The sequence below is a fragment of the Stenella coeruleoalba genome (genome assembly GCF_951394435.1).
Source record: "Stenella coeruleoalba genome assembly, chromosome: 3".
NCBI classification, from domain to species: domain Eukaryota; kingdom Metazoa; phylum Chordata; class Mammalia; order Artiodactyla; family Delphinidae; genus Stenella; species Stenella coeruleoalba.
The window spans coordinates 30,946,851-30,974,411 of NC_137148.1; the positions used below are offsets into that span (position 1 = coordinate 30,946,851).

General features: G+C 48.7%; 1 protein-coding gene across 3 annotated transcripts; it reads right to left on the reverse strand.

Annotated features, from left to right (window-relative positions):
- Window positions 1-397: 397 nt before the first annotated feature.
- On the reverse strand, window positions 398-27,561 carry GDNF (glial cell derived neurotrophic factor; the record flags this gene model as incomplete). 3 transcript variants are annotated; one of them, XM_079916301.1, is made up of 3 exons in its annotated part: window positions 398-2,120; window positions 22,273-22,371; window positions 27,381-27,561. In XM_079916301.1, the coding sequence occupies 2 exons, from the start codon at window positions 22,343-22,345 to the stop codon at window positions 1,636-1,638; spliced, it is 558 nt and encodes a 185-aa protein (XP_079772427.1). In that variant the 3' UTR covers window positions 398-1,635. The 3 variants fall into 3 exon arrangements, with proteins under 3 accessions (XP_079772427.1, XP_079772426.1, XP_079772425.1); XM_079916300.1 differs by having other exon boundaries at window positions 22,195-22,371; XM_079916299.1 differs by lacking the exon at window positions 27,381-27,561 and adding an exon at window positions 24,124-24,157 and having other exon boundaries at window positions 22,195-22,371.

Consider the following 27,561-nt stretch of genomic DNA (forward strand, 5'->3'; position numbering starts at 1 on the left):
ACCTTCTTCCGAGGGAGGGGCAGCAACTGGTGGCTTTTTTGGCAACTGGCTGACCCCACTTCCGGGAGGCCTAGGGCACTCCTTGGTTGCACTGGGGCCAAGCATGTTTCTCAGGCAGGTGGTGGATGGAAGGATAGAGGAAGAGTCTCCACAATCAGGGCAGAACCCTGGCTACCTGACAGGATTGTTACTTTGAGGTCTGCATTGAATCCAGGACTACCTACTAAGGGGACTTTAACCTTTGATATATATGGTTATGCACATGATAGACAGATACACGTGGAGGGGAGTGAGAGCTTAAATACAACAGGGAATGGAGCACACAGCCTATCTGCTGGGAGACAGAACCGTGAAGAAATGAAGCCGAGTGCCCCGGTCTCTGTGTCCTGCTCCCCAAAAAGGGAGCCGGTCAGAAATGTTCCTTCTGACACGTTTCTTCTCTAAAATATGAAAACAACAGGTAAGACGCTGAGATCTGGGGGAAATCACACGAGAGCTCTTCTTAAAAAAGGTAAAGTAAGTGATTTTTTGCCTAGCGAAAAACTTTTTAATACTTTGAAAAGCATGGACCCTTGTTCCCAATTAAAATTTCCTTTGTCACCTTCTTTTGCATTTTGCGAGCACATATACTTTGGCACCTTTGAAAAGAAACTTTAATAAATAAGGGAAAAAAGAGAAACTCATTAGTGAACGGTAATAAATAACAATAACTTAAATCTCAATAAATATTTTCTCTATACTTCTGTATCTGAAACAGATGCATTGCATCGAGTAGCTTCTCTGGTCACTGGTGACCACGCATAACGGAGCTGGGGTGTATGTAACATCTGTCTCTCTGTAAACCGAGAGCCCGGCGGCCTCCCCGCCCCAGTGCAGCTGGGGGCCTTCCCCGAACGCTCTCCTGCAAGAATGCTGCCGAAAACCACAACTGGTTTCCTGTTTCCAAGGACAGAAAGGAAATACCTTCAGGTTTGGTTTTAGTCATGAGGACAGCCTTTCTGGTTCCTAGCCAACCTCTTCCCACCTCACACACCATGTTTGAAATCAATCACCCACTGTTCCCCAAAACGCTGGCTGGAGTAAACCTCAGGCCTGAACCTTCAAAAGCAAAGGTTACTACCTCTCGTGTGTGTCTTTGCTTTTTTTTCTCCTCCTTGCCGGTGTATGTCTCCACTGAGTGACAGAAAAATAAACCTTTCTTGCTTTCAGCAGTAAAACGTAATGACAGGGAATGACACCAGGAGGACCATTTCCCTGGTGTCTCCAGACATGTGAAAACAAACCACAGGAGATACGCTGGTTTGGTTTCAAGTGCATCCGCAACTGTACCCTTGACCGGCGACGGTGGACTGTATCGGATGAAACGATGGCAACACCCAAGCAGGGACACCAGCCCTGAGCTTCTGGTGACGCTGGCCGCCATCTGGGAGAATGCAGACAGCTGTTTCCTCTCTCTCCCGCCCAGTTTTCTGTCGCTGGATCTCCCTCTGCCAGGCTCCCACAACGGCTGCCTGCCTCCTCCTCGACTCCTTGGTCCTTATCTTCCACTCCGGGCAAACATTTTCTGGGAACCTTGGTCCCTTTCTTTGCACTTTGTGGCAGGAATGCAATACACAGCGGTCTCTGGAGCGGGAGTCAGATACATCCACAGCGTTTGGCGGAATGCTTTCTCAGAATATGGTAAACCAGGTTATCGTCTAAAAAGGACAGGTCGTCATCGAAGGCGAGGGGTCTGCAACACGCCTGCCCGACTTTGTCACTCACCAGCCTTCTATTTTTGGACAAGTTTTTTAATATTTTGTCATACATTGTCTCGGCTGCATCGCATGAGCCGCTGCAGTACCTGAAAATGAGTTCCTCCTTGGTTTCGTAGCCCAAACCCAAGTCAGTGACATTCAGATGCACGGCAGTTAAGACGCACCCCCGATTTCGGCCCCTCTGGCCCCGCCGGCCTTTCCCTCGGGAACTCTCCGGGCTGGTGGCTGCAGCCTGCCGGTGCCGCTCTCTGCGAGGAAGCACGGCCATTTGTTTATCGGGTGACCTTTTCAGTCTTCTAATGGTGGCTTGTATGAAATCCATGACATCATCAAACTGATCAGGAAAATCCTCTGGCATATTTGCTGTGCAACAAGAAAACAGAAATGGTCACGTGAGACAACAGCAACGACCACTTCGAGGAGGCTCCAAGACCCCAGTGTCTCCTAAAGGCGGCCAAGCTCGGCCTCGGGGTGAGACTGCCAGCTCAGGGACCGCTGTCACCCCGTCCGCCCCGACCCTGAGGACACAGGCCGAAAGGTACCCTCCAAGACTCCGCGGAAGGAAGTTCATCCACTCGGAAGAGGAGACTGACACGGGGCGTGACACACTTCCTTGCTGAAAACAGATCCTTAGAAGTGGAATCATCTGCCATTTTGTAACGCGTCCGTATTGAGCGTGCAGATGCTGACGGAGGCCCCTTCTTCTTGTTCTAATAACGTAACCTACAGTTGTGGTTCTCAAATGTGAGTGTGGATGGGACTGTGCTGGGGTGCTCACGGAAATGCAGAGTCCTAGCCCGACCCTTAAGGGAAGCGTGGGGAGGGGCCGAGGAATCTGTACTTCTAACGAGCCCTGGAGAAATTCTGATGGGGGTGGTCCATGGAGCATACGTTGAGAAACCCTGTCTTAGAGGGTGAAAAAAGGATTAACCTTGGATTGGGCTTGGAAGACACTGCTGCTTTCACCTGGAATACCGAGGAGTGCTCTTTCCTGAAATCCACCCCGACTTAGCACCTCTGCTCAGCTGAGTGGGATGAGAACCATTCTGACAGATCACATGAAAAGCTCTTGAGCTCAACTGTATTTTAGAGCTTCCTTAAAAAACATTAAGCCTACTTTTCACTAACACAGAGACTAATTTACCACTTCTTTGGATTAGCATGACTTTAAAAATATATGGTCACACTGTAAGATGACATTATTTTTTTTTTTGCGGTACGCGGGCCTCTCACTGTTGTGGCCTCTCCCGTTGTGGAGCACAGGCTCCGGACACGCAGGCTCAGCGACCATGACTCACGGGCCCAGCCGCTCCGCGGCATGTGGGATCTTCCCGGACCGGGTCACGAACCCATGTCCCCTGCATTGGCAGGCAGACTCTCAACCACTGTGCCACCAGGGAAGCCCAAGATGACATTTTTAAAAAAAATTTTCGTATATTTTATTTAACCTTATATTTCTTTTTTTTTTTTGAGTATTTAAAGTTAATGTATTTTCTTTTTTTTTTTAACATCTTTATTGGAGTACCATTGCTCCACAATGGTGTGTCAGCTTCTGCTCTACAACAAAGCAAATCAGCTATACATATACATATATCCCCATATCTCCTCCCTCTTGCGTCTCCCTCCCTCCCACCCTCCCTATCCCACCCCTCTAGGTGGACACAAAGCACCGAGCTGATCTCCCTGTGCTATGTCTCTGCTTCTCACTAGCTATCTGTTTTACATTTGGTAGTGTATATATGTCCATGCCACTCTCACTTCGTCCCAGCTTACCCTTCCCCCTCCCCGTGTCCTCAAGTCCATTCTCTATGTCTGCGTCTTTATTCCTGTCCTGCCCCTAGGTTCTTCAGAACCATCTCTTTTTTTTTTAGATTCCATATATATGTGTTAGCATACGGTACTTGTTTTTCTCTTTCTGACTCACTTCACTCCGTATGACAGACTCTAGGTCCATCCACCTCACTACAAATAACTCAATTTCATTTCTTTTTATGGCTGAGTAATGTTCCATTGTATATATGTGCCACATCTTCTTTACCAATTCATCTGTTGATGGACACTTGGAAGTTCCTTAAAAAACTAAAAATAGAACTACCATACGCCCCAGCAATCCCACTACTGGGCATATACCCTGAGAAAACCATAATTCAAAAAGAGTCATGTACCACAATGTTCATTGCAGCTCTATTTACAATAGCCAGGACATGGAAGATGACATGTAAATGTATCATAGCAGTACATGGACTGAGGCGCTGTTTGTGGGCAGACGGTGGGAGGGGGGTGTCCAGCCTCTGCTGCGGGCTGTCACATGACTCCCACTGGCTCTGGGTGCAAAGAGGACAAGAGATGTGCATTTTAGGGAGATCACATGGAGGAATGATTGAGGCGATGCTTCTACGATGTTTGAGACCTTTGGACAAACGCGTGAATTTGCAGTCTCGTGGCGTTTTCTGCTGTGTTTCAAGCATTTGCTTTGGGTGATCAAGTAAGAGAAGAGTAACTTTGAACAACTGAATACATTTTTAAAAGAGGAAAGCAATTCAAATGCCCATTTATTAGGTACTCAACCTTTTATGCTCTCCATCCCATTTTCAGGTAATTTAGTATGTTTAGGGTTATATGTGGCTTAGGACAATATGCCACAAAAGAGTTGTTAGCAAGAGGGAATTTTTTTTTGCCAAGCCCACGTTAAAGCAGAGAAGGATTACACTGGGCCTAACCCACGTCAAATTGTTTTGTCATGAACAAATTGTTAAAACAGATACCAGGTATCCTGTTGTGTAAAACATAACCCAGCTAAGGCAACGTAACCACATCTATTTCTATTTCTCTCTCTCCCTCTCATCTGTGTGTGTGTGTGTGTGTGTGTGTGTGTGTGTGTGCAAAACATATGACATATAGTAGTGAAAAGAGTGGGGATGGTGTGGAATTTCCAGATCACCTTGTTGCCCTAAAGCTAAAACCTAAAATCTGGCACTGGATGGTCCTGTGCACAGAATTCTCAAAGCTGCTTCCACTGGTCTGTGCCCCATCGCCTCTTGCCCCCGAGCCCCTGCATTCCAGCCCCTGCATTCCACCCTCCTTCAGTCTGTTGCAGTTTTAAGAGCAACACTCTTAAAACTGTTAACGCAGCTCATGTCCCTCCTCTGCTCCAAGCCCTCCAATGGCTCCCCATTTCCCTTGGCATAAAAGCCAAAGTCGACACTGGCCCAAGGCCCTCCCTGACCTGGCCACCCACTGCGTCCCAGCCTCTGTTACCACTGACCTCGTATGCAACTTCCTTCTTCCTTACTGCCTCCCCCTCCAGCTTCTCTGGCCTTCTCACTGTTCTTCAAACACAAGGTTTCACAACCTCAGTACTACTGACATTTTGGGCTGGAACATTCTTTGTTGTGGGAGCATTTAAGGATGTGTAGTTGCATCCCTGGCCTCTACCCAGGAGACGCCAGTAGTGTCCCCCAGCCCCATCCCAACAGTGACGAACTGAAGTGTCTTCAGATATTGCCAAACGTCCCCTGGGGGCAAGATCACCGTGGTTGAGAACCACACAGATCAGAACACAAACAGGGACGCAGGGCCTTTGCGCCGGCTGTTCCCTCTCTGCCTGAAACACCATTCCTGCAGAGTACCCAGTGGCTCACGCCCACATCCCCTTCAAGTCTGCTCAAATGTCACCACCACCAAGCCCCACCTTGACCTCCCTGTTTCAAATGCAATCCCTCCCGAGCCCAAAGCCAGACCCTCCTGCCCTCTTCCCTCCCCAGCATAATACTCACTACCTTCCAACACACTGTCTAACTTTCCTTGTGTTGCCTACTTGTTGTCTGTCTTCTCTGAGCGAATGTCACCTCCACGAGGCAGGGACCTTTGCGTGGCTTGCTCACCAGTGGAGCCCAGGTGCCTACAACAGGATCTGGTCCCTGGAGGCCCACAATGATTTCCGAACGAGTTAGGTCACTTTATGAGGGGAGAAAGAGAGAGTCCTTAATTTATCCAGGGGACACTTGGGCTTCAGCTGAGAACCTCACCATGATGAAATGAAAGCCTCCAAAATAAACAGCCTCTGTCAGGCGGGCAGCCGCAGTGTGAAGAGCAGCACAGTCATCTCCCTCCTGCAAGCGAATAAGCAGCGAATAACCAAGCTCACTCCCTTGCCAGCTTCCGGCAGCTTTAAAGTGTCAGCTCTCAAAGCCCACTTCATCCTGAGGATTCAGAAAGGTTCTGGCTCCAGGGGAGTAACGTTTTCTCAAGAAGGACTGGAAGAGTGGGAGAGTATTGGAATCTGAATTTGTCGTTTCCTCTGAACCTCTTCTACTGGACTTCCTTAGGAAGTTTCCATCCTTCCTCCCTCCCTCTCTCCCTTCCTTTCCTTCTCTGTTCTTAAAAAAAAATGTTGAATCGATAAAGATATGGCACATATATACAATGGAATATTACTCAGCCATAAAAGGAAACGAAATTGAGTTATTTGTAGTGAGGTGGATGGACCTAGAATCTGTCATACAGAGTGAAGTAAGTCAGAAAGAGAAAAACAAATACCGTAGGCTAACACATATATATGGAATCTAAAAAAAAAAAAGATGGTTCTGAAGAGCCTAGGGGCAGGACAGGAATAAAGACGCAGACATAGAGAATGGACTTGAGGACGCAGGGATGGGGAAGGGTAAGATGGGACAAAGTGAGAGAGTGGCATGGACATATATACACTACCAAATGTAAAACAGATAGCTAGTGGGAAGCAGCCGCATAGCACAGGGAGATCAGCTCGGTGCTTTGTGACCACCTAGAGGGGTGGGATAGGGAGGGTGGGAGGGAGGGAGACGCAAGAGGGAGGAGATATGGGAACATATGTATATGTATAACTGATTCACTTTGTTATAAAGCAGAAACTAGCACACCATTGTAAAGCAATTATACGCCAATAAAGATGTAAAAAAAAAAAGACATGAACTACTTATTTCGAAAAATGAGTTGCTTATGCTATTTGTGACTTTTTTTCAATAATAAGCTATAAAAGAGGAAATTAGGTGTGCTCAGTTTCAAAAACCCATGCTTGAATAGAAGTCTGAACTTCTAAACCTGGTATCTTAGGGGTGATTAGTCAAAGTACAGGAAAAAAAAGTCTTCAAATTTCTAAAGAGACTGTTTTACAAAAGGATCCACATGATGGGGTCCCTGGCTCTTTTCAAGAACTCCTGAATAGATCATTAACTTAAGAAACTGGGAACATGGAAGTTAAAACTGATTGAGAATCAACTGAGGATTAATCAGAAATGAGGATGAAATATTACTAAAATTTTAACATAAACGAATGGGAAAACATTTGACTTACAAAAGTTCAACTTACACTGGTTTAGAGACTCATTAATTTATATAACATGATAAATTACATAATTTTATATTACTAGGGTTATAATGATGATTTGAATCAGCATTTATAATGTTCTTATTTATTGCCTGACACTTTCAAAGTTCTGGAAAAATGTTGTCCCTCCTTTTTAAGACATTTTGACCACATGACTCTGTCCACTGGCTTTGCTTGCCAGATAAAATACAGAATACCTAGTTAAATTTGAATTTCAGATAACTAGCAAATAAATTTTTAGTATCAGCAGTCCTCAATAACGTTTGGGACATACTTATCCTTTGTTATGAGAACGTTTAGTTCCTTTATTTTAATTTCTGCTTGGCCTTTTTGGGGTGATGCGTGTAGCAGTGTGAATGCACCAGCCACTTATGCTTTTGGGTGAGGTGGTGAATGGATCATTAGGCCTGAATTAAAAGGCTTCCAGGCACCTGGGAAGCAGTCAATCTGTGTTTGATGTGTTAAACCAAATAGCGTAGGGGCTTCCCTGGTAGCACAGTGGTTAAGAATCCGCCTGCCAATGCAGGGGACACGGGTTTGAGCCCTGGTCCGAGAAGATCCCACATGCCGCGGAGCAACTAAGCCTATGCGCCACAACTACTGAGCCTGCATGCTACAACTACTGAAGCCCGTGCGCCTAGAGCCCGTGCTCTGCAACAAAGCAAAGGCACCACAATGAGAAGCCCGTGCACCGCAAAGAAGAGTAGCCCCAACTCACGTACTAGAGAAAGCCCCCGCGCAGCAACGAAGACCCAATACAGCCAAAAATAAAAAAAAGAAAAAGAAAAAGAAAGAGTGTAGGTAATGAGGACTGCTTTTGATGGGACATCTCCCTCATACATTGTCGTTAAGGTGGAAATGTTTATTTAAGGCTCAGGTTCAGGACATAGGTGATTCTTATTGAACTGAAGGGATTCCCCCCTGCCCCCTTTCTTCTCCTTCTTGAACAATAGAGGAAAAAATACATATTTATGCTGAAAGTTTTACATGGATATGAATTTTGGAAACTAGAAAAGGGCAACATTATATTTTCCAAACCACAGAGCAAATTGGCCTATCTCTTCCAACTGAATTCCTAATCCCAGGCCTTTTGCTGCTGACTGAGTTCATTTCTAAAGAGACCACAAGTTATCAACACTAGGCATTTGGCGGGGGCATTGTGAGCCATGCCCCCACTGAGCCAATCTTTAGGGTCTCTGCAGAGGCCTCACACCTGGCTCAGGCAAGGAAACTCCCCGGGGGACCAAGAAGCCCCCAGCTGCCTCCATGTTCCTGGAATTCACTGAGCCAGGGGCAGCAAAGGGGCTGGGTTTGGATTAGTTCCCCAAATTAAGACTTAATGGCATATCACTTTCTTTATCCTATAAAGGGCTTGGCAGTATGTCAGCTACACAAATGGCCCTCATTAGTATGAACTTTGATAGTAAAATACTTGCCAAGCACAAAAGAGGAGCATCGTTTTTAAAAAGTAAGTCAAACACTTGCCCATTTCCCAGACCCACTTGGAGGCTAGATCTGGGAAAACATGGACATCTAGAAGCTAAAGTTTTCGAAAACTTAAAACGCTCAAATGCATTTAAGTCATCCTTCAGGGTGCAACTAAATATTTGGGCATTATTCTATTTAAAATACTTTAACTTTGATGTGTCCTTTGTATAAACAATGTTATTTAAACAAATGAAACCTTGTACAGGGCCAGACTCTGGGAACAAACCAAACCATTCACTGCAGAGACTTTGCCCCCCTCAGTTATGGGAAAACAGTAACATTATCTCAGGAACAAAGGCCTGGGATATTGACTCTCTGGTAGAGTTAATTGAGTTTTTATAGCAACAATGGTGAGACCTCGGAGTACTCCTTGTAATAGCTGAACCAAGAAGCACATAATTCAAAACATTATCTTGGCGAAGCTGGCATTTAGCAGACAAAGTATTCTTTTAAATGTCAGATTTCTCTTCCAAAGAGTACAGGTTAATTATATATATATATATTTTCAGGTTAATTGTATTTTAATCAAAGGGTCATTTTATACTCGTATTGGGTTGTCCCCCTCCTCACCCGGCCTGGCTGGGTGTCTAAGCCAGTTTTCAGCCTGTCTTTGACCTGTGGGCCCATGAGGGAGGCAGCACAAGGTTGTGTAGAAAGCAGTGAGGAGGTGACCCCTTACCCGGAGTGGGGTGGGCCCCAGCAAGGAAAGGGCTGGACCCTAGCACGCACAGTGGGCCTCTCCTACAGGAGCCAGAACTAGCCTCAAGGATGCAGAGGCTCTGGAGAGGAGGCCCAGGTGTTTCTCGCTCTGGGGAGGACCCACCTCTGTACTCCAGCGGAAAGCATCCAGCTTCTGTGTACTGGAAGGGCAAGGGTTAATACGCTGAGGTCCGCAGGGGTGACCTACTGCCTAGGTCAAGGCCACACAGGCGAGAGGCACATCTTCAATCAGCACCTGGGTGCCCTCACTCCAGGTGGTGCCCAGTTCTGAGGTGGGCTAGACCCTGGGTGTGAGCCCAGAGATGCTGTGCCCGCAGAGCCTCTCCTGAAAGGCTGTCTGCAAAAGGAGGCACGTGGAACCCACCCCCCCGGGGGGGAGGACATTTAATCTGATATTCGTTGCCTACCTGTACCCCAGGTAAAGTACAAATTGCTCTGTAGACCAAATATATAAAAAAGAGAAGTTGTGTGTGTGTGTATACACACACACATATATACAAACATATATGTGTATATACACATATACACGTGCATGTTTACATGAAAAGATCAGCCTAAGATTTATGTAACCTCTCAAGAAAATTCCCAACTGATGTCATTCTTTAGAATGCTGTTTTTACTTTTCAGTAATGTACAAACATGATTTTCTTTCACTAATACTGCAGTATTATGAGAACTACATGATGGAGTCTTACCTTTAAAATTCCCCACGTTACCAAGAATATGCATCATCCTCTATTTGAAATGACAGCTTCCTTGACGCACTTAGTATGACCAGTGCAAAGGTGGGATGGATGCCACCCAGCATGAGTTTTAACCCTGACAACATCCCTGCAAGGCTAAAGTCGGGGTCGCCTATTTATCTGTACTTTACAGATCAGGAAACTGAGGCTCAGAGAAGGTAAATATCTATCTGCTCAAGGCCACGTGGCTCATCAATGTAGACTCAGCTGGTTTTGGTTTCAAAGCTCAGACTTGCTCTAGGGCTCCAAGCTGCCTATCTGTTTTTAAGTAAAAATGCCTCTACGGTGCAGCCTGCCTAGTGTCGGGCGTGTGGTAACTTACTCTGGAAGATGTGCTGATTTCACCTGCGCGCATTTACCACATTCAGGACAGGAAGTGAGAAATACACTTTCTACTGGAAAGTTCAGCGTGAACTGAGGCACACTGAGTAGATTCTAAAGTTAGGCTGCCGTGGACCACAGAATACAGTAAATCGTCTCCAGAAAGGGAAAAGCATGCCGTTCAGGGGCAGCTCTCCCACATCCTGGGTCTGGCGTATCACCCTAAGGCAGAACTGGCAATTTCCCAGTTAAAACCGGAAAACCGGCAGCCACGGGCGGTGGCAGATTCAGACAGAGAGGCCCCGTCTCCGGAAGCTCCTCAAACTCGCGCTGGCACCAAGCGATAAAGTCTCACTGCAGAGCTGGAGAGGACAGAGCCTGGGATTCCAGTCCGGGGTCAGTCCCTGCCCAGCCTGTGACCTTGGACTAGTCACTGAACCCTTCTGAGGTCGGCGAGCCCCTCTCGGGGGCCTTCCCCCAGTGCTAATGCCCTAAGATGTGGACAGTCTAAGTCTTGGTGTCACCCCCGTCAGGGAGAGGACTGCCTCTGCTGATGCCCCAGCAGCATTCTGCTAACCGCCAACATCAGGGGCCCCAGGAGACCCCATAAGAGGTATTTTAGGTTCTAGCAGTTCTCAACCTTTTCCGTTTGCCTCTTGGTTCAACGTCTTGGTTACACCTGAAATAACCAAGTGCCTCTCAACTCATCAAGTCATCTTCCTACGTCTTATTTAGGAGAGGTGAAGAGGTGTGTAGAAAGGGCCCTATACTTGTGTCTCAAAGCACCCAGGTTCTAGTGGGAGGTATCCTTACACCCCAGTCTCCATCTGTAAAGGCAGAGAAGGAGACAGTGACCTGTGAGAGGACACGGACACCAACATGCTATAATCCTGCAGTCTCCCTCACCCAAATGGCAACACTGCCATTTTCTCAAAATCTCTATTTTATTCATTTCTGGTTTTGCTGCTTGGTCTTAGGACTCTGAGGCTAGAATCATCCACGGCAACTGCCACCTAATGCACTGTCAGAGCCCCACAGCTTGCCTTGGGGGCTCTTGACGCTTGTTTTTTATTTGACCTTCAGCGACCTCTGAAACGTGTGGTGTTAGTTCAGGAGCGTGTTGCAGTTCTCTGAAAACTTCAAAGTTCTGCCATCTGCTACTATTTAAAAGTGTTGACTTTGCCACTTATTTGAACTAATTAAAATAAGGCACCCATGGGTCCCTAAGTACTGGAATGCTGAGGCATCTCGTGTCATGTGACGGCCACCCTTACTTTCCTATTTTGGACAGAGTATTCATCCAGCATTACATAGACCATCCTGGTCAGCGTGGACTTGGGTTAACTTCAAGAGGGGTCCATAGCATCTGTTCTCCCGTGAACAATCACCAGCTGAGGCAATTTACTAAGTCACTGTGACCACTGCCAGAGCTACCAGGGCATTCTCTCCATGACCAGTGGTTTGCCGGCAATAAAACATGACATGGGTTTATTTGAAAAGTATTTGCGTTGTAAAAACACCAGTGTTTTGTTGTTTTAAAAAAGCATTTCTGGATCCTCTCAAGACAGAAGAAAAGACCAACCAGTTCACAATACAGAAAAAGAAGCCTTGGGTGTACTTTTAAAGGCCATTTGCCCACCAGAATGCCGTTTTAGTGACCACCTCCACCTACTTTGACTAACATCGCACACACTTATTAGCTATACCATGTCTTGACTACTTATCCTACAATTTAACTGAGAAAACTTGTCATCACTGTAATGGAAATTACTCTATAAATACAAATAGCCAAAAACCTACTTAGGAAAGCTGGACTACATTCATTTTGTTACTCAGCTTCTAATTGCCCTGCTCTGATTTCCACCTATGTGGTCCATACTTCTATTATAGTGATGTTAATAATTTTATGGTAATACAGAATGGCTCCCCTGAGGGGAAGAGGTCCATTCTTCTGCTTTTAAGTCAGGAAAACACTCAATAGGGTGTCCATTTGTTAGCTAATCCATGAACACCTGGTGCGAGCTAAAAGCAGACCCCAGCCAGCTGTAAACACCTCACGCTCGAGTGCACACCAGGAGCCCAGCTACTGCCCTTATAAAACACTTAACAGGGGAGGGAGAGAAAGTTACCCAATAAAATGACGCATACAAAGCGCCCCTTGGGAAAATAATCCCTTGAGGTGTTCTCAGAGGCAGGTGGTTTTTTGAGGGGAAACCCCAAAGGAACCTGGAAAGCAACAGAACCTGGCTTCTTCCTTCCCACAAAGCCCTGCCTGCAGCCTGAGAGGCCCCAATGGTTCCACGGGGTCCTGCATTCAACTTCCCTGGGCCCTTCCCAGTGGGCCCACCTGAAAAGTGGGTAGAAGGAACTCGAAGGGCCTGAGGGACCTGGGCAAGAAGAGGAGGGATGAAGAAGCTGAAAGGAGAATAAAGGGGGTGAAAGAAAAGTATTCTTTATCATTTGAGCCTGCCTGATGGATTCCTGTGGTCAGATGTGAGGAGGGACTTTCTACCCCTTGGTGGATGAATTTACTGGAATCTCGAAGACTCTTCAGGTAATTAGCTAGACATACCATTCAAAAACAGCTGCATTCACAAAACCTCCACGCCTGACTTTTCTCCTCGCTGACGTAGCCAGAAGAGTTCTGTAGGAGAGTGGTGGGCTGGCAGGAAGTGGTCATGTGGTGTGGTCAAAAGAGTGAGTGTTCCCTCAGGCTTTCCTGGGTCCAGTCTGGTTAAGCTGATTGACCCTGTGCAGCTCCGATCTCCCCTGAAAATGGGGAGAGTTACACGGATTGGAAGAAAATTTTCGGTTCAGCGCCTGAAAGTACTTAACAAATGGCACCAAAAGTAAGTCCCTATGGTTTTCACGTCTGTGCCCGTTCTTCACTGACATTCCATTGGAGGCAGTGGCGTGAAGACTAACTCTGCTGGCTCTGGACAAAGGGGACGCAGACACTGGCCCCTTGCTCGTCCAGCATGTCGCATGGAGGAGAAGGCCTGGAGGCCCCGGCATGGTGGTCTGCGGACGGGAGGTGCAGGCCTGTCCTGGGAGTCTGGGCTGCCTCTTCTCTCTTCCTAGAAATGCCCCCAAGTTAACCACACAAACATCAGCTGACTCCACAGCCCATGAACGATATTTTGTGTCCACCACGGCATAGATGGGTGTCTTCAAACTGTGGCACGTATCCCTCTGGGGCTACATGAGGACTTTCTACAGAGTCTACGGGTAGCTTTAAGAGCATCAATGTCCAGATCCTCAAATTCCACATGCGCTGCGTCCTAAGACTGGTCCACCTACGAATACTCCTGCAGCCAGTTCTCCTTTCACAATCATCCTTCTGCCTTCCTGCCTGTCTCACTCATTTTACCACCAGGCACTGTCTGGTGGATAGACACCTCTAAGGACAGTTCAGGCGTGCATGGCTCCTTGGGATAAACTGGTATCGGTGACTCATGATGTGAGGACACGTCATCATGAACTTAGGATTCCAAAGATGTGTACCTAAATCTAATCATGTGGAAAGAATCACACAAATGCAAACCGAAGGGCAGTCTGCAGGACAGCAGGCAAGACAGTCTGGACTTCTCAAAACGTTGTGGGAAAAAAGGCTTGGGAGCTAACTCTAGATTAAAGGAGAATAAAGAGACATGACAATCAAATGCAAGTTGTGACTCTCAATTAAGGGGAAAAACTATGAAGAACATTATTGCCACAATTGGGGGCATCTGAATATGGACTACCTATTGGATAACAGTATTGTGTAAATGTTACATTTCCTGAGACTGATAACTGAATTGTGGTTATATAAGGTAATGTCCTTGGCTCCTAGAAGGTTCATGCTGAACTACTGACTGTTATGTTTGCAAGTAATTCTCAAATGGTTTAGGGAAAAAAAAAATGAAGCAAAATGCTAATGAAAGGTCAGTCTTGGTGAAAAGGGGACATGGGTGTTCATTGTACTATGAACACTTACTAAAAAGTCCCATATGAATGAATCAAAGTAGGTGATTCCATATTTCATTCTGTCCAGGCACTCACGGCAAGGCATGGTGCTTTATTTGCCTGTCTGTCCATCCACCCATCCATCTTTCATCTTATAATAAGGATGCAGAGGCGTGGTGCTTGTCATGGATGTATACTACCATGGGCATTTGAAGTGAAAATGAAGTTGGACCTTTTCTGACCAAAAATTAAACTATTTGAGCTGATTTGTTTGATAATTTTCCACGAATTGAATAAGTTACATTTGCAGCTCCAGGGTTTTGCCAAAAATAGATTTGAAGCACATATCTAGTTCCCAAATGGGCTGGAAATTACATCTGCTGCAACTATTTAAACTTGTGATAAAACTGCAGATATCACTTTAGAAGTGTGCAATAGTTTTTCAACATAATTTTGTAGGTTTGCAAGCAAAAAAGTTCGAAGACTTTAAAAAACCATGCTCAGTTATACAATCATACAAAAGTGGGTTTTGTCTCTACTGAGCTAAGCAGTTGATTCCCAATAGTGACCCAAGATCTGTGTGTGCACACCCACTCCTGTTCCCACAGAGGCCATCACTCTGGCACGTGTGCAGTCACCCTTGGTTTCCCAAGTGGACGCTTCCTTCCCTGGGCGGAACAGAAGCCACCTGAGGGCAAGTGCCTTCTCGAAGGCCTCCCAAATGCCATCAGCCTATCAAGTATTCTAGGAGACCTCACTTTGTCCTGAAGAGTTAGGGAGCCTTCTCTCACCGCAAAAAGCATCGATATTATAGGACCGTGCGGAGAAATGCATGCTTCTCTCCCTAAAATGTCCTGATTTAGACTTCGAAATATCCAGTAATAATATGAGCCTAGGCCCACTGCAACCCAAACAGGGATCAAAGAAAGGGCCTCAAGGAAATATAATATTCCTTGCTTCTTGCTATTAGTTTGCTCATTGATTTTCCTAGAAATACATGTTTCAGTTAGTGAATACATTTTTAGCAAGCCAAGGTTTGTGTTTTCTTAATCTACTAATACAAGAGCAGTCTGTGTTAAGGCAGCATTATTGGCTTTGGGACTAGAAGTTTGAGGTTTGCTGGCTTCACCACTTACTGGATTTGTGACCTTGAGCAAAACTCTAGGTCTCATTGCTTCATCTGTACAACGGGGATAAATGACATCTCCTCTTGTCCAGTACAGCTCAAACCTACTCGATTTTAGGACAATATGCAAAACCTATTTGTTAAAATAACAAAATGCTGGAGAGGGTGTGGAGAAAAGAGAACCCTCCTACACTGTTGGTGGGAATGTAAACTGGTGCAGCCATTGTGGAAAACAGTATGGAATTTCCTCAAAAAACTAAAAATTGAATTGCCATACGATCCAGCAGTCCCCCTCCTGGGCATATTTCTGGACAAAACTATAATTCAAAAAGATACATGCATCCCTATGTTCAAAGCAGCACTATTCACAACAGGCAAGACATGGAACAACCTAAATGGTCATCAACAAATGAATGGATAAAGAAGATGTGGTGTGTGTATATATATATATATATATATATATATATATATATATGTATATATATATATAATGGAACACTACTCGGCCATAAAAAAGAATGAGATAATGCCATTTGCAGCAACATGGGTGGACCTAGAGATTATCATAAGAAGTGAAGTAAGTCAGAAAGAGAAAGACAAATACCGTATGATATCACTTATAGGTGGGATCTAATCTCATCTAAAATATGACACAAGTGAACTTATCTACGAAACAGAAATAGACTCACAGACATAGAGAACAGACTTGAGGTTACCAAGGGGGAAGGGGGGAGAGGGAGGGATGGATTGGGAGTTTGGTATTAGCAGATGCAAACTATTATATATAGGATGGATAAACAACAAGGTCCTATTGTATAGCACAGGGAACTATATTCAACATCCTGTAATAGACATGGCTAGGGTGAAGAGTAAGCTGGGACGAAGTGAGAGAGAGGCATGGACATATATACACTACCAAACGTAAGGTAGATAGCTAGTGGGAAGCAGCCGCATAGCACAGGGAGATCAGCTCGGTGCTTTCTGACCACCTAGAGGGGTGGGATAGGGAGGGTGGGAGGCACACACAAGAGGGAGGGGATATGGGGATATATGTAGATGTATAGCTGATTCATTTTGTTATAAAGTAGAAACTAACACACCTGTTTCATAAATACGTTCATCTGTATGATACTAACTTAAGTTTTTATTTGTAGCTCTTCACTTATTTGAGGATTAACAGGTTGATTCAATTGTGCTTATGCCTAGACACTTTAAAAATAAGGGCACACTCAAAATGAAAACTATGCCTATGCTACAGACTCGTGAAGCTTGGGACTTGAGTAAGTTTTGCAGCAAGAAGGCTTTGCAGTGAGATCCTGCTCGCCGCCACCTGCTTGTTTGAGACACTCCAGCGGCACCCCGCTGCCATCAGAAACAGAGCAAGCACCTTCTTTTCCTGGATTTTACAGTATCTCATAATCTGGGTATCACCTACAGAGATATCCTAAATTTCACACTACTTCCCGCCACCTGTTCTCAGTACTTGGCGACTCGTCTGGCCTCCTCCTTGTATCCACCACCTGCCCCTTCCCCATATCGTGATCACAAATTTGCCTTTGCTTCTCCTTTGTCTGGAATGTGCCCTTTTCCCTTTCCCTTCCTTTCCTAATACCCATCTTTCAAGTACCAGCTCAAATCCCCCCTCTCCCCCAAATTCTTTCCTGCTATAATCTCCAAATCCCAATGACTTCATTGCTAGGAATTCTTACCATGACCACAGCTAACATACATGCCTTGGTAGACATAGCTATCTCTCGGACTGACAGTCCACCCACCCACCCACCCATCGGCCTATCCGTAGTTTACAACTAGATCATAAGCTATTTAAGTTCACAATTTTGCCTTTTAGATGCCCACACAGCACCTAGAGCATGAAAGATATTTAATACTTGCTTCCTGATTGAGCTCAAGTGATTAATGAAAGAATATGTGTTTTAATTGAATAAAGGGGCTATGGACCATTAAGTGCTAAAGAAACAAAGATGAAAGGGACATTAGGAGGGGAAAATGCCAGATAGCTTTTATTTTTCTATCAGTGAAAGTAGAATCTTTTGAGAATAATTCTTTGGCTGTTGGATCGGCCTAAGGTCCTACGACTGGCCAATTCAAATTACGCCTGAAATAGATTTCTCTAAACAGCAACAGTTTGAAATAGGTCTTCAGACTGAGGCCAGAATGAGATGTTGGTCTCACATCTCAAGTGAGAAATCAGTGCTTCCTAAAAGTCTGACATGCGATTTCCTGATTCCAGGACCCCCATCCCAAGTGGCAGAGCCCTTTTTCAGCCTAGGGACTTTATTACAGTATCATCTATTCATATAGTCCCTAAAATAAGAAGAAGCAATAGGTGGACGGCACTTATTTATTCTGAACTCTGAACCCACAACATTAGATTTGAAAGCTTAAAATTTAACCAGCTTATTGCACTAGAAGCTTTCTTAGCCGAAGAACCATGGGCTGAAAGTTTACTAAATTCACTAACAGTTGTGTTTTGCTGAGTTTGTGACACATCTTAAGTATCCAGGTGGGATCACTTAAAACAGAAATACTCTATCTCAAGACAGGGAGCCTCCAACTCACAGCCCCCCTATCACCTACCTGTAAGGATCTAAGTGTGCCCTGATCCTCTTCTTCCCATGAGGAAGAGGGTCTTCCTAACATGACCATGGGAATCTGGTGGGAACAATTCCATAGGAACTATGTGGGCTCAGAGAATGGGGAAGGGAAGGAGCTGTGAAACCTGGGAAGAGCCAGGGGGAGCTGACCCCGGGGGGCAGAATCCCAGGCAAGACTGGCCCGCCTACGTGCTGACCAACTGACTGTCTCTGGGGCCCAAAATAGCCTCCCTGCAAGGCCTGCATTTCTTTCACTCTCCATGCTTTGTCGGGGCTGCTTGAAATTCCACCAGTTAGAGCAATGGCTTGGCAGGGGCTGAAGTGAAAGTCTGTGTCGGGAGAAAAGGCATTCACTGGGTGCATGCCGCAAGGAGGAGGGTGGCAAGTACACTCGTTGTTTATGGGGCACAGGTTTTACAAAGCATTATCTCGTGTGACTCTCACAGCAGCCCCCGGAGGCAGGATGAATAGTATTCCTATTTTACAGATGAGGAAACTGCGCTTTAAGAGCTGTTAAGTAACAGCTGGGTAAGTGGCAAGACTGGGATCCAAACCATAGACTGATCTGAATGTGTGAACGTGAGCTCTTGCTTGTTGAAACTCCATGATTTGCTCTATGCCCTCCTTCTGCAGATTAGGGGACCCAGCAACCTGGGAAGAGACTCTAGCCCAATAATATTGTGAATTATATCTCAGTTCTATCAGGGTTTACATAGATTTTTGTGGGCTAGTCTGGGAGCTTGATAGCTTGATTTGTCAGATGGTTTCTCTAGGAAAATGTGTGACTTGCTACCAAACTGGTGGAATATAACCCCATTAGATTACAGTAAATTGTGGATTACCTGCAATAATTTAAGAACGCCCAGTGTTTCTTCTAGTTGGTTTCCGGTCACATAGAAAGCCCACCTTTTCAGCCCAAGGTTCTTCATGTTTAGTTTTAGTTTACAAAGCTACCAAATTGCACCACACACTGTACCTTTACTAGAGAGTACGTTTCATGAGGACGGGGCTTTTGCCTGTGTACCAAGGATTCCCTAGCACCTAGGACAGTGCCTAGCACATACAGCCACACATTAATTACTTGTTGAATGAATACGTGCTTTTAGATCACAAATTTTTAAAAACCATCCTCCTGCCATCATGGAACTCTGGCACTTTGGCCAAGCTGCTTTACATCTTTAGGCTTGGGGACCACAGGAGTACCTTTGGGCTCTAAAATGCTATGACATCTGTGCGTATCACCTTCTAGTTTCGCTTTCTAGATGCCTCAGGCCTGCTCTAATCGCCCTTTGGAGAAGATATGGGTAAAAAGCAAAATAAAAAAAAAAAACCAAAGATAGTGAAAGGGAAAAGTCTTGGATGCCCCAAAGGGAAAATCACAAGTCTTTGAGTTTAGACAAGTTCAAAGTTGCTACAGGAGGCAGCCACAGTCCATGAACTTTATTGTCAACCTCTAGGCAAACAAGTGAGCCAGTTATGAATTCTACTTTGTTGGTTCAGCTCATGATAATGGTAGGAACAGAATTCTGGCTGTTTCATTTATATTGGAACCAGCAAAATACACGCAACCTCAAAGGTGTGTGTGTGGACAGGGTGCAGTCCAGCCCCCTTTAAACAGCACAGAATGACTCAAGGTGGCATGAACGAGCCTTTGCTCAGTCATTAAGTTACAAGCATTTGAAAAGAAGAGGGACCAGTATTTACGGTACTTTCTATTTTCAAATGAAACGAGTGACTGAATGTTTTTCTACATAAGCCTTAACCAGTTGCATGGCGTACAGTGCAGGATATAAATGTCAGCATGTTGACACCGGTTGAGTGTTCAAAGTCTGCACATTGTCATTATTCCTCCTTCCCCGCACTGACAGCTTGCTACCGAATTGAACATACCTGGAAAGGAGTCAGTTTGGCTTAGAATGCAGCTCACTTTCTCTTTGGGAACATTTCTCTTTCAAGGATCTATTGGGTCTTCCGATAGGTAAAACAGAATCAGTTGTGTTCTGCTGGTTCTAATGTAAACACAGTGGTCGGAATCTTGTCCATTGATGACTTAGCGTCACTTTTGGAAAAGGGAAGTGATCTCCCTTTCCCCAGAACCCCCAGCTACCGCCGTCCATCAGTAGGATTATGGCTACCTTGCTTGCTTTGTGACTGCCTGTACCTTACATGAGGCATGGATTTTCTTAGGGTATTATCAGGCCATAGGGATTCAACCCTGACTACACATTGGACTCACTTGGGGAACATCTAAATATCTAGATGCCCAGGCCACGACCCAAACCAATGAGATCAGAATCTCTCCTGGTGGAGCCCAGCATCAACAGTCATTAAAGTTCCCCAGGTGAGTCCAGTGAGCAGGGGTCTTTTCTTATGAGTCTTTTCCCAAAGGAAGGTTAGGGTGGAGTGTGCAGGTGTGCGGGGGGGGGGGGGTTCCGGGGGGGGGCAATCTCACGGTCATTGGCATTTTGGAGTGGAAAGGCCTTCCTTTACTGTATAGCTGTAAACTGTTCATTGAGTTCTGTAGTAAGTAATTTGTCCAAGGTCACAGAATTAGCCCAAAGCAGAGCCAGCACCAGGAGCCAGCATTAAATAAGCCTAGGTAGACAGGATACTGATATGCTAATTAAACCTCCATGAATTAATCAGCTTCACAATCAGGCACAGTCATTTTTCTCTCCAGAATGTCTTGGTTAGAAAACTATTACCTTCCACTGTGTTCCTGTTCCTCTGATCTAGGCTGCTTGAACCAATGAAAAGCCACTTACTCAGCCCTCATGGGTACAGTTCTGAAGACAATGGCACTAAAGGGCATTTTAAGTTTCTACTGCAGAAACATTGTATACGCTAAGATGGAAACATTGTACACGCTAAGATGGAAACTCGAGGTTGAAACCAAAGCCTTTAAAAATAGGTTTATACAACTAATGGACAGAAACTCTTGGAACAGTTCCTTCAATTTCAAGGGATCAACTGTGTTCTCTTTCCTACCCTAAGTCACTCTTGAAGTCTTAATTTGCCTTAGAAAAATGCACTTTTTCTTTTCCCTGGGACTTCTGGAAGACGTGCTTTAATTGTTGTAATTAAGTATAAGATAAACACATCACATTTCCTGGGCAATTTTTAGCCCAAGGCCATAGGTTTGGGGGACTCTAGCATACAGCTGACTCTGGGACCCTTTCTACTGTGCATGTTTCAAATGCAAAATAGCTTGAAGGGTAACGGGAGTGGTGAGTGGTTATGGTGACGCTCACTACTGCTTTAGTTTGGGGTTGTGCAAACTCTCTGCTGCTACCTTTGTTAGCTACGTACCTCCCCAATAATCTCTAACTTGTGATGAAGCATACTCTCCTTTATGCAGTAGATAAACTTCTCAAGAGCGGAGGGTAAATTATATCAAATCATAGCTGACGTGCCCTGATAAACTGCTAAGACATTTTTGAGAGGCAAATCACAGACTCATTTCCTAATATTAATAACCTGGTCTTTTCTTAAGAGTTAACATTGTCATGTGTGGAGTGAACGATGGTTTGTTTCTTTTCCCCCTAGCCCCAGCTAGCACTATGTATCGTTGTCTTTCTAGAACTGGAACTTTTCTGAACAGATTTGACACTGCCCAGATGCTTGTTCTGGAAATCAAGGCCCTTCTGTGTTTTCTCCGACTCTGGCTTGGTTTTGTGAAACCTCAGCCTCTTCCCTTGCAAGGGCAGTTTAGGATGGAGAATTCAGCACAGCCAGGCACACCCAGAGAAAGAGGGCTTTGGAAGAAAAAAACGGGGGTGTGTATATGTGTGATGGGGAAGCAGAGGAAAGGGGACAACTGCGTGTTCTCCTACGGTGGTGGTGGTGGTACTGCTGGGGAAAACAGCTGTTCCTCGGAACGCTAAATGAGCAGCAGAAAAATGTTTGCCCCTCTGCGGGGCAAAACCAGCGCGTGCCACATACAGACTAGGTGTTGGGGTCCTGGGGCACCAGTCGGTGGCTACGAACCGCGAGGGGGCGTCGGCGCCAGCGCGGCTCTGCCCTGGGTCGGGAGGCCACACTGCGGTCGGGGCTGACTTGGGGTGCGTGCGAGCGGCGGGTGGGGTGACCCCCGCGGGGAGGGAACGGTTCTTACAGTCACTGCTCGGCGCGAAGGGCGCGCGGCGGCGGCCGAGGGAGCGGTCTTCGGCGGGCGCCTCGGGAGGCCTCTTACCGGCGGGCAGCGGGAAGGCGGACGCGGTGTGGAGCAGCACCAGGCAGACAGCCACGACATCCCATAACTTCATCTTAGAGTCCCGTCCGGCGGCGGCACCTGGGCGGGCGGGCGGGCGGGCGAGAGAACCGGGGAGAGCGCGTTAGGCCTGGACGCCGAGGGCCGCCGCGCTGCCCGAGGCGCCTCGGCCCGGCGGGTCCTCGGGGCTCCCCTCCAAACTCGGCACCGCCCTCCTCCCGGACCGCGGCAGCCCGGCGGTTCCCCGGGCACCGCCCCCCCCCCACACACACATCCTCCTTCCTTCCCAGCCGCCTGCTCGTCCCCGCTCCTGGGTGCGCCTCCCTGGCGGCCATCCCACAAGTGCCCTTCTCTTCCGCCACCGGATCCCAGGGGTCGGATTTTCGAGCAGCGCCGCTGCCCCCGCCGGTACCAACACGACGACACCAGCACTGGCGCGCAACCCCCCCCTTCCCGGCCCCCGCTTCCTGGGGGTCGACCGGGCAACCCTCACCCTGTGCTTCCCGCCCCGTCCAGCAGCTCCCACAGGCCCCGGGGAAGAGCCCTGGACCCAAGCAAGAGACCAGCCTTTTATTTTAGGAATAAAATCAAGTGCGGGACCGCCGGGGGGTCCTGATCCTGCTCTCAGCTAGGCAGAGGCAGGCTCAGCGGCACCACTAACCTCGCCCACGCTTTCCTCCACCTTTTTTTTTTTTTTTTTTTTTTTGTGTGTGTGTGTGGTACGTGGGCCTCTCGCTGTTGTGGCCTCTCTCGTTGCGGAGCACAGGCTCCGGACGTGCAGGCTCAGCGGCCACGGCTCACGGGCCCAGCCGCTCCGCGGCATGTGGGATCCTCCCGGACCGGGGCACGAACCCGTGTCCCCTGCATCGGCAGGAGGACTCTCAACCACTGCGCCACCAGGGAAGCTCTCCTCCTCCTCCTCCTCCCATTTAACTTAGTGTTTTGTCGTCGGAACAAGAAGTTAGTAGGGACTTGGAGACTTTGGGGCTGTCCGGGGAATATCTGAGTTAGGTTACTTCACTTCCCAAAGCTTCAACTCAGTTTAAAATAAATACTACTTCCATTTCTTAAGGTTATGAATATTAACACAGGAAAAGGCCTAGCCAAGCAGAAAGTAAGCGCTCAATAAGTGCTTTAGCGTTACTGTTAGGTAGGGATTGCCTTTGTCTTGAAAATGTTCGTGGTGTCCCCGAACGCCCTCTTTATTTTTGCAGTGTTGCGAGATTGTGGCCTTAAATCCCTTCCCCTTGCAGAGGAGTTGCGAGCTCCCCACGCCCGGTCACAGTCACTCCTGGACAACTGCACCCGGTCCGGGACGCTACAGAGGAGTACGGGCACCAGAAGGACTAGACCAGGAAAGGGCGCGCGGTGGGGCTCAGGTCCTCTGAGTCAGGGGCCTCCGTTTGGTCTGTCCCTCCGCACACCCCTAGAAAGGAGGGTCACGCAGCAGGGGGCTGGTGAGAAGAAAGCCCCCTCAACTCGGGGCCAAGCCCCACACAATTAGGAGGTGGCGGGAGACCCGGGCGCCTTGGGGTGCGGTGTGACCCAGTGCCTTCCCAATGCCAGTGTTCAGTTTCCAAGGGCTACGACACTCATGCAGTTATTACCCTCTTTCCTCCAAATAAAAGGGATTCTTAGGAAAATCTCCTTGAACTTTCTCCGTGGGAGAGAGTAAGAGTTTCCAGGTAAAAACAAAAACTTTGACCCCTTTCCTCTCCATTAGCAGCCAGGAGCGCCCGCCTCCCTTCCAGCAACCGCCCCCCATCTCCACCCAGAACTCCCGCCCGGCTTCCGGTGCAGGCCACCCGGGGAAGCGTTTCATTCGACCGCCACCTCCCACCGCTGCGGAGGCGAATGCATTTTCCATCCTTTGGGCGTCTGTTTGTTCGCTATGCAGCTGTTGGGCTCGGGGAGTCTGTAGGGACTAGGAACTCCGAAAACCTGCAGCTCCGAGCGCCCCATGCCCCGCTGGCTGATTTACAGACCCGGGGAAAAGGAAAGGCTCTGGGTTGGGGCGCGGGGGCCCAGGCAACACCTGACCCAGGCCGTGCAAAACGAGCCCAGCGAGGCGCTCGAGCAGAGAGGACTGGGGAACGCGAGGCCTCCCGCCCCCTCGCCCAGGGCCCGCTCGCGGGTGCGTGCGAACTGGCTGGCGGCCCTGAGGGGCGGGGAGGCGCGGGATTAATGCGCTATCCCAAATCGCGGTGGCCGCCAGCAGGAAGCGACAGAGCCACCAGATTTCCCTTCCGCATTAAGAGGGTTTTTCCTTTTTTTCCTGCTTGGCCGACGGAGGGCTTTTTAAATTGGATGTGGAGATCCTCAATTAGAAGTGTGGCGAAGCTGGCAAAAGAGTTCAGCGGAAAACTCCCCGCCTCGCCAAAGGAGGCTCCCGACTCCGGTTCCCGCCCTCGGCCGGGTGCGGCGCAGGCCACGAAAAGAGCTCTCCCACCTCCCCCGGACGGGGAGGGCGCATTCTTCCCTCTGCGCACCGCCGGGGCGGGCTGCAGCCGGAGCGGCTCTTTAGTTCCCGGTGTTTGCTTGGCGCAGCAAGAGGAAGGAATCCGGCGGCTCGCATTCACAGCGGTCCACGCAGAGGTTTTTCCCACCCCCCCCCACACCCCGCGGGTTCCCTGATGGTCTCTTTATCGCTTTCTTAAAGCACATCTGTCCGACGTATTTCTGCCGCAACCGTCCGCCTTTGCTACGAGCGCGAATTGCGGAACGCGCTGCCACGTGCGATAACCAAGCTCTCCTCCCGAAGTCGGCTCCGCCAGGTGCCCCCGCACCCGTCCTCGTACCCTACAGGCTGGTTCCCCTCTACGCCCAGGACTTACGCGCCCGGCAGGGCAAAAGGGGAGCGTCGCGGGCGCCGGCACCTGGTGGTCCCCAAGTCCAGGGAGGAAAGGACGTCCCAAGAGCCAAAAGTGTCGGCAGAAGCCGCCGCTCGCCGTGGGGCGCTTCTGGGTTCCCAGCACCAGAGGGCACCAGAAACCGCCGGAGTCCTGGAGCGCCCACGCGGCTGGGGCTGCGTTGTCATTTTAAGCATAGAACCGATGAACGAGCACTCCCCTTACAATCCTTCCCCAAATGCAAATTACACCACCCCCCCCCCCCCCGGAACTTCGGATGTCCTCACGAGCATCCCTGCTTTTCAGGCTCCTAGCCCTCTTCATCCTCACTAATTTTTCTCTACCCACCTCACTTAAGCTGGTTTCTCGGCAACCTGCTTTTTGAACTCCCCCCCTCCCCCGCGTCACAGTGACAGCTTCAGCGCGTGTGAGCGCTCCCGCCGCCAGTGCCCCCGCGCCTTCTTGTGTCTGGCAGGCTGGGAGGTTTGTTTAGGCTTTGCCTTCGATATCCAGGTCTCAGGAGGAGAAAAGGGAGGCGGGGGTGGGTGGGTGGCGGCGTGCTGTAACTCGGGGGCTTTCTTTTGGGATAGGGACAGAAGTTGCTGAAAAGATGAACTGCTTTTCTTAACTGTGTCTTGTGTCCTGGACGGACGGAGGACTTATTCTGTCGGGCCCAAGACCAGAGTAGGAAAAAGAATGAGCGCCGCCTTCTGCAGACAGTCTGGGAAGGGGTCTGTCTGTTAAAGGGCCCGAGGCCGGGTGCCAGACCCAGGGGCACCCGAACCCCTTGCGAGAGTGGGCTGGCGACGCAGCGGGCTCCCCGAACACCTGACACTTGTTGAAAAGGCGACACTGTCCCTGAACCCTGCCGAAGCGAAGACGTGGCGAAACTGTGAGAGCGAGACCTGGTCGCGGCTGGGCGGAAGCCCAGCAGCTCCCTCTTCCAGGGCTTTGCGGGAAGAGGTGCGTGCGTCAGGTTAGCAGCAGCATCTCTTCCTTGGGATACTTAAGTGTATATTCAAGATGGTCTAGATGGGTGGGATGGGGGCGGGGAGGGAGGTCCAAGAGGGAGGGGATATATGTATACATATAGCTGATTCACTTCACTGTACAGCAGAAACTAACACAACACCGTAAACCACTTATACTTCCCCCCAAATATACTGCGGAAGAGTGAAGTGCGCTCTAACACATCCGCAGCAGGGCTCGGAAGAGTTGTGTTTGTCCCCACCAATGAGCAAAAGTGCTGCGAGCGCGGGGCTGGGCAGCTCCCCCGGGGCGCGCACGTCGGCTCTGCGGGCGCGTGTGCCAGCCCCGAAACTAGGGAGGCGTCAGGAGGCTGGGGGTTCCGGCGGGAGTCATTCCCCGCCCCGAAGAGGGTTCGTTTTCACCCGGTGGGTCTGGAAACCAAACGACAGCGAAATCAGCCCTGAGGCTGTGCCAGGGTGGTGGCGGGGGTGTTACTGGGGGAGGTGGCACAGAGTACAGACGAAAGTCATTCAACCCATCACCGAGATGGCTTAGGGGAGACCTTGAGAAGGTTCAAGAGTCTGCTCGGGGCGGAGGCCCTGGTCCTGGACTGTTCAGGAAGCCCGTCTCTTAAGCTTGACGGGGATGGTGAGGTGGGATATCGGGCATTAGGACAGTGCCAGCAACTGGGTTCCGACCAGGGCTAGGAATGTAGATTTGCAAGACCACGCCGGAGGAGGTGAGCTCTCTATTTTTAGGTTCTCAGCACCTTTGCAGCAGTCCCTCCCGGGGCCTACACTTTCCCTTGGAACAGACCAAACCCAGTTACACTCCCGTTAATGATATCTATGCAGCTGCGCGTCCACAGAGAACCCAACTCTGGTCGTGGTAGGTTCAAAGGCGATTCCAGTCCCGCACCTTCCCGGGACTTGACGGAAGAGCACCTCGCCGAGTCGGGGAGGGAAACTGCCCCTGTCGGATATGCCCGCTCCAGAGGCAGCAGGGGCACCAGAGATTTTTGCCCACGAGGAAAGGCAACCTGCCCCTCCGCAAACCCAGCCTCTCCCCGGTTCCACTTCTCTCTCTCTTCTGCCCTCTCGGCGCTTCGGTTCCTTCTAGTGTCCCCTCTTTCTAGTCTCACCGCCTGCTCTGGGGTGCAGCCGCGCCCCCTCTGTCTCCAGCGCCGCACAGGCCGACGCACCCGCTGGTGACTCGGGCGCCACCCGCCCGCTCCCCCCAGGCCCGCTCCGCCAGGCCCGCTCCCCTGCTTACCTCGGATCCGGTCTCCGCAGACCTCCAGTTGGACATTAACTCCAGGTGCCCCAAGTCCCAGCCAGGAGACCCATCCGGGCCGAGGGCAGGAGCGCGGAGCCCCGCCCGATAGGTCAGGGGCACGAGTTCGCAATCCTGGGGCTGCTCGGGGCAGCAAGGGCGCGCAGGAGGCGGCGGCCAA